This window comes from Pocillopora damicornis, chromosome 9 (genome assembly GCF_964200805.1).
Source record: "Pocillopora damicornis chromosome 9, jaPocDami1.2, whole genome shotgun sequence".
Classification (NCBI taxonomy): Eukaryota; Metazoa; Cnidaria; class Anthozoa; order Scleractinia; family Pocilloporidae; genus Pocillopora; species Pocillopora damicornis.
The window spans coordinates 15,175,628-15,191,462 of NC_142678.1; the positions used below are offsets into that span (position 1 = coordinate 15,175,628).

Here is a 15,835-nt window from a genome sequence, read left to right on the forward strand (position 1 = left end):
AACTAGGATAAATTAATAGACAAGTTGTTGCGTTTTATACGATTTTTTTCCGCAATTTGTTGTAAATTCACGCAATTCAGTTGTCAGACTGAAAGGAGATTTTAATAAAACGTGGTCTATCTATCGCTGGCTTTGTTTGTCGAGAATAGAATCGATCTCGTTTTCGTAGTTATTTTTCAGTGTTGACACACTCAAATTGCCGTTTAAACTGTTGTCGTGGTTCAGGGTTTTAAGTTCGGTGTGATTTATCAAGTGGAAATATAGTGGGCACATTAATTCTACAGGTTTTACAACCTCCTTCGAAGTGTTCTGAACAGACGCGGTAGCCTGATAGCTGAGATGTTTTGGGATTAAAACCCTTTCTTGAGATCTTGTTTAACCATAATTTTCGAAGTTTGCCACCTTTGGGAATAACATAAAATGAGAGACGACTTTTATCCTTCGTCGAGCTATTGTAACAGCCAGGAACATAGCAATAAAATCCACCAACACCACCATCCTCATCACTGTCCGCCATGTCAATGTTAATGCTTACTACAACTACCGTGATACGTTGCGCACGTGACGTCATCATGCAAATGAGCTATTAATTCATAATTAGGTAATTCCAGCACTATGACGTTCCCATGTAACTAATGTAGACATGGTGTTGGTTGTTGATGGTTCTCAAATGTATCGTCTAATCAATTTGCAGCCCGACTGCAAGAAATGAAGCAACGGAACAAGCTGTATGTGCTACTTCTGAGCTATTTTGCAATGTTATCTGGTTGGATTGTGGTGGCGTTCAATGGCGAACCGCACTCAAGAGTACATTTCGAAGGTATGTTCTGAGACCCGTTATCAATTATTAAATTGAAATCACACGCAAGTGCAAGATTCAGTCTTTATGTACTGAGGCATTTCTATCAGTTTTCATTCATTTTGGCATTGTATTGTCACCGCTTAAGAGGGTTGTTTTGGAAACTTCATACCCTCTTGAACAGTGTAATTCAACAATAAACCATGCCAGCCTGGAGGGCATCTCATTAACTCGAAGGTATTTTAAATCAGTTTGAAGATATTGGCATCAAAGAGCTCGGTCCTTGCTTAACTACAACAGTAATTTGAACAAAAATCAACATCATGATTGCACTTCAAAATTGTTCAATGTTTTGGCAGTTAAATATATTAAGCGTCGGGAAGTAGATGAATGTGAGGAAGCCGAAAAGGGACAATCCAAAAAACATTTTGCAAATCCGAAAAAATATTGAGAATCGCTATCTTTTAGACAAATTGCTAGAGGAGGGTCATACTTCTTTGTAAGCTATTCAAGGAGAGGGTCACACGCCTTTTCCAGAATTTTTTAATGAGGATTTTTATTATGTTGCTTTCCATTTTTCTTACAGGTAAAGTTTTTCTTTTCACTTTGATTTAATTTGGTGTTTTATTATAGGGTTCTAGTTTACATTTCTACATTTCATGTATAGTATGCCATGGCACATAGTTTTCTTAGAGGAATCATGTCCTTTTCCATCTGTATTGAGATGTACGAGACTCGGGTATCGTTTCTTCAGCTTCTTGTCCTGTGGACTATCTGCTGATTAAGAAAAAAAAAAATCCCAAAATTCCCCACCCCTCCCCCCCAAGAATTCACTGTTTCAATGCATAATTAGCTTTAAAGAATGCTGTAGGAGTGTTTAGATTGATAGGATAATGTTCTTTACATATGAATTTAAGATAGTGGAGGGAATTGCTATTTTTTTTGAGAATTATGCAACCCTTGATGGATAAAATCCTTATATGTTCCAGTACACAATCAGTGAGAGTAAAAAAAATTATCAGCTCAGGGTTGTTGCACTAACATAAGAATTCCTAAACCTTTCACTCCCAAGATCTTATCATCAATTCTCATCACTGTTTGCCATGCATTTTTTTATGATTTAAGTCTGGAGAATTTGGTGTTGAATCAAGCAATATCCCTGAGATTGCTTTTTTTCATCTCACTTCCTTTCTTCTTGGCAATTTATTGATATAAACTGCGGGGAAAAATTATTCATTGATCACTTTGAGGGTGATTGGGTGTAAGCTTTTTGAACTAACTTTAAAGGAAATATAGGCTTTACACATAACAGCTAGAAGATTTTGTTAAGTATAGTCAGATCTTGCCAGTTAAAGGGTGAAGAAGCAGGGCTCTGCTCTTATTATGTTTGTTTTTGATTTCTGGTTAAGTAAGGAACAAAGGAAGCAAAGTTTTGTCAATTAATTCTGTTATACCTTCGTAGTTGTCAACCACCACATGGAGACACTGAAAACAGGAGGGATAGAGAGTGGAAACTACTCGGTGTTGTCAGTTGACAGCAAGTATAATCAACTACTTGTAGGAGCAAGGTGAGTTATCATAGGCTAAAACACTTTTTTATGGTGCCATAATGTCCTGATTTTTAATACTCATTTTCTATTGTATTATTGTTTTGTTAGACGTATTGAAGTGGACAGTGCATTTGTTTAATATGTTATGTTTTGCAGAGAAAATGCATTCTTAGTGGATCTTGGAGACATAAATAGTTTTAAAGTAAGGGCTAAATTTTTGGCAGTACTGTTTTTAGAGGCTGTTCCGAGATTAAAGTTTAAGTTTGGTGTGTTTTTTAATGAGTACTAATAACATTATTTGTCTATCTCATACAGTCCTGGAATTTGACCAGCCCAAGCCTTGGATGTGATAAAAGACAGGTGGATATAACAATAGTTATTTAAACAGCTTCAAATGATAAATTGTTATACAATATTTGCACATTTTGTGAGCTTCATGATTGATTGCTGTTAGATTAACACCAACTCTTTTTCAGTAAAATGTGAAGCAATTTATGACTTGGCTTTTCAGAATTCACCCTGGTATAGGGATGGATCCCAGAAGTTTGACAGAATGGGTCTAAGGAAGCCGAGGGAGCTAGGGGTTTAGTAATCAAGGAATTCCAGTCTTTAATTGAGGGTGTGTGAGGGAAGTTGAGGGTTTGTTGTAGAATAAGCAAATGTTTGCTGTCTTGTAATGAAACTACAAGGTATAGCCATGAATGTCTACCTTCCCATCTATGTTCCTCAAAACACTTACAAGTACTACATGCCAAAATCTAAAATGTTCTTTGTTTTTAAATTTCCTTGTGAAACCTTGACTCTAAAAGGACCATAATGTGAGATCTGCATTGTATGTGAGATGATAGGGATGCTATTATTTTTCATCGGAGACTTTTTTGTTTGTCTTTATACCCTCCACAACCCTTGTGAGTCCCTCGTAGCCTGGAAGTTAATTAGTCAGTTATATAAATTATCCCAGATATTTTTGCCGGATTGAATGCTGTTATTAAGTCTTGTCTATCACATCTTGATTGCAGAATGGTTCTTGCCATAACTATGTGAAGTTAATGCTGCCATTTGAGGAGAGGATATTTATCTGTCTGACAGTGGGCTGCACCTGGAGAAATGTAATTAATTATTTGCCATCTAATTGAAGCAATCCAGATAAAAAGGAACTAATGAGAGAGCCTTTTGTGCAACAGGTTCTCAGTTCCCTGAAAAACAGGAAAATTTGAAACCTCTATCTCCTGTCAATGAAGATTATTATAATTTTGATGCATTAATTGACTTCAATAAGTTAAGGTCCAGATTGGGATAAAAACATCTAAAACTAGCAAGTCAACACTTAGGGATCAAGCTTTTAAAAAATCAGAGTTATATTATGGGTTGAAAATAATAAAGGCAAGAAGTGGCTTGCATCAGGTAATAACAAAAAGGATGTCTCAATTGGAAGGTGAAGACTCATGTCTTACTTACCCAGTCCAAGGGTTATACTGGGGAATATTGACCTGAAGTTGTGGCAGTATGGAGCATTATGGCCAAAAAAACTCATTATGGCTCGAGGAAAAGAGGAGTAGAAATGTGCATATTTAAATGGTGATTTTAGCCTATTATTTTTTTTTTGAGAATTTCTGCTCTAAATCACTCAACAGTCTCTCTGTTGTTTTCAGATGACAAATTTGGATGCAGCTCCAGGCAGAGATAGAAATCAGAATGTGTTTATAAATGATGAAAATTATCATAGCAGACCAAGTCAAAATGACACGGGTGTCATAACAGGTTTGTGTTAAGATGACTATAAGAATTTGAGAAGAACACTAGTGAACCTTTATTTGGGTGAAATCCCATCATGCATCACAGATCATGAGAAATCCTCTCAGAAAGCTAGGTTGTTCTCTGGGTATGGAAATAAAGTGTGTGTACAAGAAAGGATATGATTAATTTGGAAAGAAAATTGAAGTGATCTTATGATGTCTGCATGATGTATAAACAACATGGGCTCAATTTTTGTTTGAGTGGATGGTGCTATCCATTGTATAAATCACGGTCTAGTGTGTAAGTGGTAACAAGATGTACTGTGCTAACCACTAAAAAGAGACTTGTGTAGTGGATAGTGTTATCCAGCCTTTCAACAACTGGAGCCAGACAAACAAGGTGTAGTGGATAGTGTTATCCAACTGTCAACAACTGGAGCCAGACAAACAAGGTGTAAAGATCTGTTTACTTCAAACTAGGTTACAATTTATGTCTTAACATTTTAACTACCAACAAATTAGTAGACAGAACAGTTATCTTAAAAAAGGAAACCTATAAAATCAATGAACAGCAGGAAATTATTGACAAAATGAATTTGGCAGTTAAGATGTGCTTTACATTTTGTTTTCCTTGTGGAGTGGTTGCTGATGTTGTAGAGACTTAAAACTAAAATTGAATGCAAAGACTGTTTGCTGAGTCAGTAATTGTGACTCTTACAGGGAAATGAACCTTAGCATAGGTTCTGGTTTTATGACCTGCAGTACAAAACTAGATTCTGGTTCTGTCATATTCCATTCTTCTCAATAATGCCTCCTACATAACTGACACTGATGAGTCTGTCTCAAAAGAACCACTGTTAACCCTGAAAGACAAATAGTTACATGTATCTTGATCAAACACCAAATTCTTGTTATTGATTTTGCAAAGAGATGAGTATAAGCAGGAGAATTAACAATCAAATCTTCAGGCTTGAAGAGTTCAGTAATGTTATAATTGGGTTCTGTATCTGGAACAACACAAAGGGTATGCGAATTGTGGATAATTTGAGATAGGCTGGTTAAAAATGCCTGATTCTAAACTTTTAAGTTTTCTGCTTTGTTTGGTTTTTACAGAAGATGGAAGAGTCTTCAGAGGAACAATAAATGTGGCAACAAGATTATCCATGATTTATAGTAAGAGTTTTAAGCCCAGAATTGAAGAACTGGCCACTGATTTTATGTCTGAAAGAGAACTTTACTCTGGTAAGTTTGATCAATATTTCGGTGCGAGTAATAAGTGTCAATAAATAATGCCAGGAGTAGTTGCAAAGGGGTAGCTGCAAATGCAGTTCTATTTGTTTACATTTACATGCCCTCCATGGTTTGGTGAAGACCCTCCTTATGCATCAGAGATGGTCAGGATTCAAAAGATATTTGTTGTCATGGCAGTGAAGTCTTGATAAGTGTTATTTGCATGCACAATGTGTGCAAGAACATGATGCAGAGAAATTTGCATCCTCAGAAGTAATTGTTCTTCCAGCTATATTTTATGACATTTTCATCACTTAATCTTTTTAAACTTTTATTCATGTAGATGTACATTTTGTCAAGAGTTTCATCATTGGGAATTACGTGTATGTCTTTTTTCGTGAGGGAACATTGGAATGCACAAGCTGTGGAAAGTATAAAGTCTCCAGGGTAGCACGTATATGTAAGGTACTAGAAGCAAATTTTTTGTTATGGTAACATATCTGTACCAAGTATCTGTGAAGTAAAATCTGCCAGTGAGTTTTGAATAAATGAATTGTAGTATGGCAGCCAATTAATCGAAGCATGCTAGATAAATGACAAATAACAATGATTATATATATAATGATATTACCAGTACTGCCCTGTCTGGGCTTTCATCAAAAAACATTTAACAGAGGTGGGTGGCTCAGTGTATGTAAAGTTAAGGCCCTTCAAGATGCAAGATGATGAAAATGTAAAGAGAAAGAAATCAATAGAAAGAGCAGTGGTCCTTAATGATAAAGTGCTTATTTGTGAGTCATGACCAAGAGCCATTGTATTTTCCCCTCTGTCCAAACTTCACTGTGTCATTAAGTTATAATGTTTTATTGATGTTCTTGATTAATAGAAATTTCTCTTTCTCTTTATTAGGGTGACTATGGTGGTCAGTTTAAACTCAGAAAGTTTTTTATAACGTTCCAGAAGGCCAAACTTATTTGTTCTGACGGAGGAGAATATCCAGTTTATTTCAACGAAATTCGTAAGTGACCTTTACTATTAAATATCGCATTGTATATAGATTTAGCCAAGCCTAAAAGCGGAGCTCGCATTTTTTTCCCACATGTCTCAAGGGTACAACGCCTTGCCCTGGCCAGGACTAGAACCTGGGTCGTCCGACTCGGAGCCCAGTGCACTGATCACTAGACTACTGGACAAAGCCGTGGGGTTGGTGTGCCCACGATACAGTTGATCACGCATGTTAAAAGTAGCATCTTGTACAGTTGTACGGTCATACGGTTGTACGGTCGTACATCCCAATTTTTTCGGCTTGATTGGTTACTACTACTATTTTGTATAATTATGGGGCTATGCTCTGCGAGTTCCGCTATTACTATGTAATGCTGAGAAGGAAACTTGATGGTAAGGCAGCTAGGGGATGATATTGATGTGCCATTTAGATTGACCTAACCCATTGTACCCAGCTAACATTAGTAAGCATATTCTTCAAACTCATGCATTTCCTAGGGTGCTGACAAGGAGAATAGTTTAACACTCAAGAGCTTCTTTAAGTTGGTGATCATCTTTTGTATTCTCATAGCATTAATTTATGATTTGGGGGTGATATTGTCAGGATCTTTTAATTCGTGATCATTTCCTTTAATCTTATGATCTCAATGTATGATTTGGGCATGATGTTGTCAAGAGAAATTAGATGCTAGTCACTCTAAGAGGTTAACAGTTTAACTCCCATGAGTGACCAAGACAGAATTCCTCTTTACAATATCAATACAATGTCAAGCAGACAAGGGATGAGAATAAAGAGAAATTAAGGGAATATAAGTTGACCCAATACCAAATTCTCCAAACCAACATCACCAGAACTGTATGGTAGACAGTAAGGAGAATTGCTAATGTGATTTTGGGAGTGAAAGGGTTAAAGGGTTAATACAGTACAAAATACGTATTGACTCATGAGGAAATAATTAAGGCCTTTTCTGTGTTGTAATACAGCAAAGAAAACTGACTTTGTTATGTTATTTCTTTGGCAGAGGATGTTTGGTGGGATTCAGAAACCAACCTGTTTCATACAATTTTCACCTCTCATCCGTAAGTATTTCATAAGTTCCATTCTGCTCTTGGGTAGCTATTGTTGATGGAAATACAAGAATTAAATGAGAAAAAGGTACAGATAAATTTTTCTTTGGGTGTGGTCTTCTTTAGTAGGGAATCATTTCCTTTATTCGCATGGCTTCAGTGTGAGATTCGGGGGTAATATTGTGAAGAAAAATTTAATACTAATCACTCTTACGGATCAAAGGGTTATTTTTGTAGGTCAGTAAAGAATTGCATGCTTTCCACTTTCCAAATCCAGAGCTTGCATCTGGGGGTTAGCAAATAATGACACTACCCTCTTCCCACGAAGGAAAAAAACAATTGAAAATTACAAAAAACATTGAAGGAGATGAATTACCTAAATTACTGCGAGCTAGTTTATTTACTCACTAGTAATACCCATTTGAATTTTCTTTCACTTCTTTTTCCAGCAATGGCCCGCCATCATCAGCAATATGTGTGTACAATTTGGCGGATGTCAATAATGTTTTTTACACGAGTCCTCTCAGGAGTAGAGAGGCAGGCAGTGGAAAGTGGGTGACCTTGGAGAACAAATTTAGAAAGTATTTTGAGGGGGTAAGTGATAACACAGGCAACCCACTGTTGAAAAAGGGGGGGGGGAAGTCTTGTTACTTGTAACCCTTTTACTCCCAAATAACTGAAGACATGTTCCAATTGAAGGACAGTGGGTTTCTTGGGAGCCTGTTCTGATAATTACAGTAGAGAAGGAAGCGTTAAACCGAGTAAGTCCCACCCTCTCTCTTCCGTTTTGCTTTTTCCTTTTACTTACAAGTAAAGATACTAACACAACTAACTAATAAACAATGTGGTAAATGTTTATTTTCTTCAGTGCAAAATAAACAAGACGTACTTGATTCCTAAACCCCGTCCAGTCCCAGACGGTTTGATGGGAACGAAGAACATGCTTTTTAAAGTGTATCAAGACCTCTTGCACGATCCTCTTATGCGTGATCCAGTGCTACCCACCAGCCTCGACTCGGTTCAAAACCAAGGGAACAAAGCCTGGTTTGTCAAAGATGGGATCAGGTTTGTTCACGAATGTACCGTGACTCGATACTCGAGGATCTTTGTTACCTTTCCATGTGAAACATTTTGCTCTTTTTATTCTAATTTCACAATATCTAATGTAGTGGTACCGTAAAGTGCTTTTGATGTAACATTATTACAAGAACTTTATAGGTATGAAATAACTATTATTATCATTATTAATAGCATTATTATCATTGTCACACTTGTCTGCTGTCACGTTGTCACGCATGTTGTTAGTTACTGTTATAAGAACCCCTGGAAAAGAAGGAAAATAAATGAAAAAAAAAGCATAACCCCTAAAATTTGCGTTTTCTTGTCTGGCATTGAATGTAAATAGTCAACATTATCTATGAAGAAATTTGTGCGAAGTATAATAAGTGCTAGGTAATTACACATAGAATATCGTAAAGAGAAGTCTACTTACTCCTGTTTAAAAACTCAATCAAAGTCACTGGTAAGAGAAAAACAATTTTTTTCCCTGAATAGTTTTTAAAGCTAAAAGATGAAAATTGGATACCAGTGTATCGTAGATTATCGTTACAATTACCTATGTAAGGATTATCGTTCCTTAGAAAAATGACTACCTCAAATAGTGACTGAACGTGTCCTTAACAGTCGCCGATTAGTACTCATAGTAAATTTCTTTTTTGCGGTAGGATGACAGCAATTGTTCTGGACAAAGTTGGTGAACACACTGTTGTATACACATCAACAGGTAAATTCAACATACCTGGCACCTGGTATTGCGAGATAGAGGTGCACTACTTCTTAAATCCGGGGTTGTAAGATACAATAAATCGCTTTATGATTTGGATGTGTTCAAACCAACAAGAAAGTAATCATTTCAACCAATCGCGTAACTAATAAGAACTCATGGTAAATACGCACTAACGGTCCAAGCGCGGGAAAACGCAGGTAATTTGATTGGGAAGGGCGATGGTGGGAGTTCTCTTGGCCATACACAATGCGCTGTGAAGCATACCTTATACAATTCTGTCGGGACAAGTTTTAAAACTCTTTTTAAAATGTCCCCAGAAGTGTTTGAGGAGTGCTTACTTCGAAAAGTTTTCTTGGAGAACTCCAACATAATAATAATGACAATCTTTAATGAGGAAACTTTTTCACTAAAAAGTGGTTTACAAAAAGGACCTCGAAACTCCAACCCAACTCCAACCGTACTAAACTGTCTCCAGCCTCATCGGCACAAGTAGCAGAGTGCTAGCTCAAAGATAATGAAATTTATTTTTGTAGACCGAGGATCTGTGCTTAAAATTTCACAAGTTGCTGGCCTTCTTCAACCCTGCCTTCTCACCGAAATCGACCTATTTCCGGTGAGTATTGTGGCCGTAAAAATTTCTTAAGGTCGATCGATCTTGTCTGAAAAGAACTGTTGTCGGTGGCAGTGGCTGGCGTTTCGATCAACAACCTGAGCAGAAGTCATCATCAGCGTCGAGGTGACTTCCGCCCCCACTGAGATTGTCAAATCGTCAGTAGTTGTTACTGGGGGACTGGAATCAATTTCTAGAAAATACTGAAGTGACTTCAATGTGACTACCTGCGAGTCGAAAATCAAGGTTTGATGAATCTGAAATGGACAAATTCTTTATTTGTTTTAGATCAACAGACAAGAAGTCATAAAAGCTATGACGATTGATCCAAAACAGGTAAGATAATGTCTCATAATTACTAGTAAATGTGAATTTCAACTGAGTAGTTAAGGTGTCGTCCTAGAGGTTTGTGATTGGTTGTTCATCGTTGTGTTTTAGTCTGTGGTTGGTTATTCAACGTCGTATTTTTGGTTTTATTTACAGCATGTCCTGTACCTCGGCTCAGACACAGCTCTTAAAAAGTTGAGGTTGAAGCAGTGTGGTAATCACACGGACCGTAGGTCAGTGGTACAGTTCAAACTAAAACAAGAAAAAGGAATAGGTTCTGGCTCTTTCGGAGAATTTGAATTTTGCTCTCTTTCCTGATGAGTTTCCTCCATTAGCTATGGCTTAACTATGCAAGTACAGTAGTTACCGCTTTATTTCTGATACCATCTTGGTATTTCAGGTCCTGTTCATCTGCTATTGATCCTCATTGTACATGGATGAAGAAAACAAGGCGTTGTGTTTCAGTTCTATCTTTAAGGTCAGTAACATCAATTAAAAAAAAAATTCTAAACAAATTTTACAATTGGACTCTGTAATGATCCCCAAATCTTCTCAAACCTTACCTCGGGTGGAGAACCGTGCGTTCTGCAGAGCTAAGTAATGAGGACAAGTTCGCAGACTAGCCAAGGGCGCCCTGGCAATAAGTGCATCCGATGTGATTTTCTAAAATCCTTGCTTTTTTTATTACTCTTTTCAGAGAGGAATTGGGAAAAGGCTGGAGTACTTGTCCAAAGAAAATAGGTCAGTGTCAATTAAGTGCTCTGTTGAAAGTGATCAAGTTGTTACTTCCCCCAACAGTATCAAGACGTTACCTTGCAACCAATTGACGAGAATAGAGGAAATGGTCAGTTATAAAGTCTTGAATAATAAGGAACCAAATTCTCGTACCAAAGTTATGTAGACAGGTATTGCAGCTAGAAGTGAGAATTCTGAATGAGATCTACATTTTGATTAAAATGTTTCCAAAGAAATTCCGATCTTATGGAGTATAAGTCTCCAATCCGGCCACTTTAGGATTGTCACCCAATGGATGTTAAGCAGATGCCAGTGAAAGTAAATTTCAGTGCTAAATTATCAAACAACAACAACAACAATAACAACAACAACAACAACAGCAACAACAACAAAATAGATACAAAATCGTTCTTGCTTATATTACTAATTGAAGGAGTGGCTGTTGCTCTGATCAAAAAATGTAATTTGTTGTGTGTTTTATCTCTTTGAAGAACTAATCGCAAGGTCCCCTTGGAAAACTTGTGAAGGCAGTGATGGAAATCTTTGTCGATGTCAAGCTCGTCCCTGCCAGGACAGGCTAAACTCGTCCTGTCAGGGTGGATACGAATTACGATTTGAAAACTGCACAGGTTTGTTAGGGATTTTCCTTCTCCTTCCATGCGTATTTTCTATTTTCCTTTTCTTTTTGGGCATCATAGTCCCTTTTTGTCGTAAAATTACCGCTGAACACAGACACTGATGACTCACTTTAAACTACATCATTGTAAATAGTAGCGAGGAGGTGCTAGAAATGAGTGATAAACAGGCGAATTCATTCAGTTCCGATGGAGGCTAACTATTCAACAGTCATGGTGAACTCTCCCCGGAAACCGGAACTACTTCTCTAGCAATTTCTGTAAAATTGATGATCTTTTTACTTCCCATCGCCAATTTTAGTTTCTATATTTTTTGTTTTTGTTTCAGTGGACATAAATGTCGGATGGGAAGGGAGAGAGGAATGGGAGAAGTATGGTGTGCAACACGGCAACTGGGGTGCATGGGATACTTGGACGAATTGTGAAACAAAGCCATGGGTTGGGGTAAGAAAGCGGACAAGAAACTGTACTAATCCAGTCCCCAGGAGAGGAGGGAGACCGTGTGTAGGAGAGGCTGTGCAATATGAGTCCTGTAACTTGGGAAAACACGGTAAGAAGTACTGGTAAATGGTCTTCTGTAACTTTAAAGTTACAGCACTTACTGGTAAAAAAATATGAGTCGTTGAGTTAATAAAAGGTTATCCTAAAAAGTAATGTCTAGTTTCATTGGTCCTCACGGTTTCTCGTAATGACTCAAATAAAAATCTTTGCGTGAGAGGAAACTTTTGTGTCCAAAGAAATTTTATATCGTTTACTTTCCCTGGCGTAAAGATTAGTTGATGTTTACCTTAAGCTTGCTACTTTTTAGTAAACTTCGAGGGAAAGATTTTTGGAAGCATCAATTGCTGGTTTTCAGTGTCACGCCATTCAAAATAGATCAAAATAAAAAATAAAAACCGTTCAATCGATTTAGTCTAGAATCTGGAAATAGAAAGAAGCTAGATATGTAAAGACTCTCGCCAAGATTCAGGTCACAGCAATTTTTCTTACGGAAGATATGAGGAGAAACGTTTTTCCCAAATTTATAGCGATTTGTATGGAGCCGCCATGCTGGTGCCCACCTAGATGGGCACCAACATGGCGGCCGGAAACCAGCAGAAACATCTGTCACTGAGTTTTGCTACAAAAGCGTGAATTTATCTCTCTAAGAACTCATAAACGTAACAATAATACTTTATTCTAATACAAGAACTGTTCAGATAGCTGAATTTCCCTAAATAAGTCACCTTTTAAACCAACATAACAGCTCTCTCGCTCGTCATGTAAAGGCCACGTCACGCAAAAGCTTAGAAATTCAAGAGTAGTCTATCACTAAACCAAGAACCCATTTGGAGTGAAAATTTGTCTGAATATTAGTTTTTAGCTGCTCTAATACATCATGAAAGTAAAATCTCAGGAGGATCAATAGTTCTGAAGTCTGAAATTTAGTGACGTCACGTGAAAACCAGCAATAGAAACAGCAAAACAACCACAACAACAACAACAAAAAAAATAAAGAACATCAACAGAAGAAGGCTTTGTTCCTGTAAAACGCTTATTTGAGAAAAAGTCGTCCGAAACTCCTTTTTGTGCATGTGTTTTTTTCCAAAAATTACATTACATTATTCATCACGCCTTCACTTCATCTTCTCCACCAATGAGATGCAAGTTCAAAATCATTCACGAGTTTGTCACCTGCACTTTTCCGTGTCAAGCATTGCTTCAAACTCTCATTGGCCTAATGTGTTGGGGCGTGTCTCTTTATTGTTCGCGCTTCTTGTTGCAAATCGCTCCATTTTCAGTTTACGCAATGTTCTGTTGTAACAAATGAAAATTTAAATTACATCTTCACGAGATAGCAGGCGGAAAATCGTGAGATCCTCTTCTGTGTGATGGCTGGTCGGGTGTAGTTTACTTGGAGTAAAGAAAAAACACTATTGCACGTAATTAACCTTTGTGGAATGCATGCGAAGAGTAAAGTTAACTGCTAATGTCTGTTTAAACGCAAGCTATGTACATGGTGCAGCTGATATTTGAAGAGCTCTCGGGCAAAGTTGTGATATTTTTCCTGTGTTAGAGGGAGAATGGAAAGCTTGGCGCGATTGGGGTCAGTGTTCTGGGGAAGGATTTCAAATAAGAAGAAGAGACTGTAAAGTGGAGCCTTGTGTTGGAGAAAGGTTACAAGAAAGAAGCTGTGAGCCAACTTCACACAGCAACTGTAAAGGTCAGCTGTAAAGATTGACTTTGTCGTAGACTATATTCTCGGTGTGATCTGCAGTATAGCCTCGTGACTTGAACCGCTGGACTTACTCCCGCAATGCGCTGCATTAAGCGACAAGGAGAGTTGAACTCCTCGTATGGAATGCTTGTTCCCCATCCCAGGCAATTCGCCTGCACCCAGTCGTATTCTTGGGCGGAGAGAGAGGCACTGTGAGTGTTGAATGTGTTGCTCGACAACCTGACACAGTGAATCGGCCAGGCCTCGAACCTGGACCTCTCGAAGCGGAATCCAGTGCGCTTCGCATTAGGCTGCTGCGTGTGGGGTCTGGAGCAGCGTTTTTTAAAACGCTATAACTGAAATGATGGTTCTTTGGTACCTCGCAAAAGGCATCTTTTTTTCATTAGGCGCGGCTTTTGGAGCATCTACCTACCTGCGTAACGCATATTGACTGTTTCGCGCAATGTTAAATGGACGATAGTGGTGTTAGATGGTTCCTTAAAAGGCTTTGTTTTTTCGCGGTTAGGTGAACTCGACACTAATAGCTGGGACGTGTGGTCTGTGTGCGAGTGTAATCATGATCTAAAACTGCCTGACGGGAGTGGTGTCAGGTCTCGGCAACTTAAGTGCCGAAGGGACTGTCCCAACTCAGTGGAATGTCCTAATACCGTCCAGTACGGAACTTGCAATTGTAGTACTGGTAAGTTGAATATCTGAGATGGTCTCCGCAAAGTTTGCATCAAAAGCGTGAGTTAAGTTAAGTAAAGTTTTTTGAAGCAGGCCACACGGCTTGTTCCAGACATTTTACCTATCTACCGACAGTCATTTTGTCGCTGTTTGTCACGGTTTTTGCTCTAGCCAAACTCGATTTGAATAAATTTTCGTCACCTTTCGAGTCTTCGTCTTGGCGAGTGAGTGAGATCAACAGTAGTTGAGATGTCACGCAACGCCATTTCTGGAGGGTTAGGGGCGAGTGTTGTGTGACATCTCAAAAAATGGCTGTGAGGCAGACTCAAGTTGTTAGTGACTGTGTTATTTACACCAACTTACATTTACGTCACAATAGAAATGACTAACTACATATGAGAGAGAAAGAGTCTTGAATTCTAGTAAAACGTTTAGAATACGCCTGGTGATTTTTACCCTTGGTCAGGTTGACCAAAAAATGCTGTAAATATTGTGAGTCCATCACGAAATGTCGTTTTACGCGTTGATCACGCTTACTGAAGAGTGAACTGTTAACCATTTAACTCCCAGTAGTGAGTAAAATATAACTTCTCCCTATAATACCAATACATAATCCAGCAAACAGGTAACGAGAATACCAAACTTATCAGGTAGAAGTTCCTATCTTGATATAACACCAAATTTTCGTTACTAATTTACAAGGAAATTGGTAGCAGTTGGAGGGAAGAATTAACAGTCAGTGGAGTTAGCAGCCAGTGTATCATTTTCCAACCGTTGGCGTGCATTTATGGTGGTAGCTTGAATAAAGATAGTTGTGGTAGTTTTGCACATCTGAATGTGAATTTTGATGCGAATCGTTTCAAGTGTGAGACAGATTTAAACTATATATCTATATACATTTTTGAATTGCAGCCGTCTCCGGAACTGACACGGTAGCGGTTGCCATCGGGCTGATAATTGGCGTTGTGCTGATCATCGGCGTTGTGCTGATCATCTTGGTAGTTCCGGGTTATTGTTACCTCAAACGAAAACAGCAGGAGCAACCGACATCATACGATGTTCCAAAAACTCCTTAACGTAGTTCTCTAAACAGTGATTGTCTATATGCGCAAGTCGTAAAAGAGAGAGGTGTATCCACGGGAGGTTATCCATCCTCAGAAAGTCAAAGTAAATAAAAGAGCAGAAACTCTAGAAAAACGCGTTTACCATTTAAAGTGTTCAATCAGTTCAAAAAAGAGCGTGTTCCTCTTAGCGAAAGTGAATAGCGTAGTGAATTAGACGGAGATGTTATGTCGACCGTTGTCAGGAGCCCATTACTTGTGTAAGTAATGGGCTCCTGCAGTTGTAAACAATTTTTCTCTTTAACACCTTTAGGAGTCCGTTCTCATTTGTAGACTGGCTAGAGCGAATGATACGTTTCGAAACTTATCAACATTTATCAGCAATTTAGTTTGATGACATTTTGATGTT

At 38.1% G+C, this 15,835-nt stretch overlaps 1 protein-coding gene across 1 annotated transcript; it reads left to right on the plus strand.

Annotated features, from left to right (window-relative positions):
• Positions 1-700: 700 nt before the first annotated feature.
• LOC113665404 (semaphorin-5A) lies at positions 701-15,562 on the plus strand. Its single transcript, XM_089182208.1, has 23 exons — positions 701-820; positions 2,262-2,367; positions 2,506-2,551; positions 2,665-2,709; positions 3,369-3,458; positions 4,002-4,110; positions 5,199-5,327; positions 5,659-5,780; positions 6,225-6,333; positions 7,343-7,400; positions 7,838-7,982; positions 8,257-8,453; positions 9,113-9,171; positions 9,708-9,787; positions 10,073-10,120; positions 10,268-10,344; positions 10,512-10,589; positions 10,809-10,852; positions 11,338-11,475; positions 11,810-12,031; positions 13,538-13,684; positions 14,205-14,378; positions 15,278-15,562. The coding sequence occupies exons 1-23, from the start codon at positions 709-711 to the stop codon at positions 15,439-15,441; spliced, it is 2,499 nt and encodes an 832-aa protein (XP_089038334.1). The 5' UTR covers positions 701-708; the 3' UTR covers positions 15,442-15,562.
• The last annotated feature ends 273 nt before the right edge of the window (positions 15,563-15,835 follow it).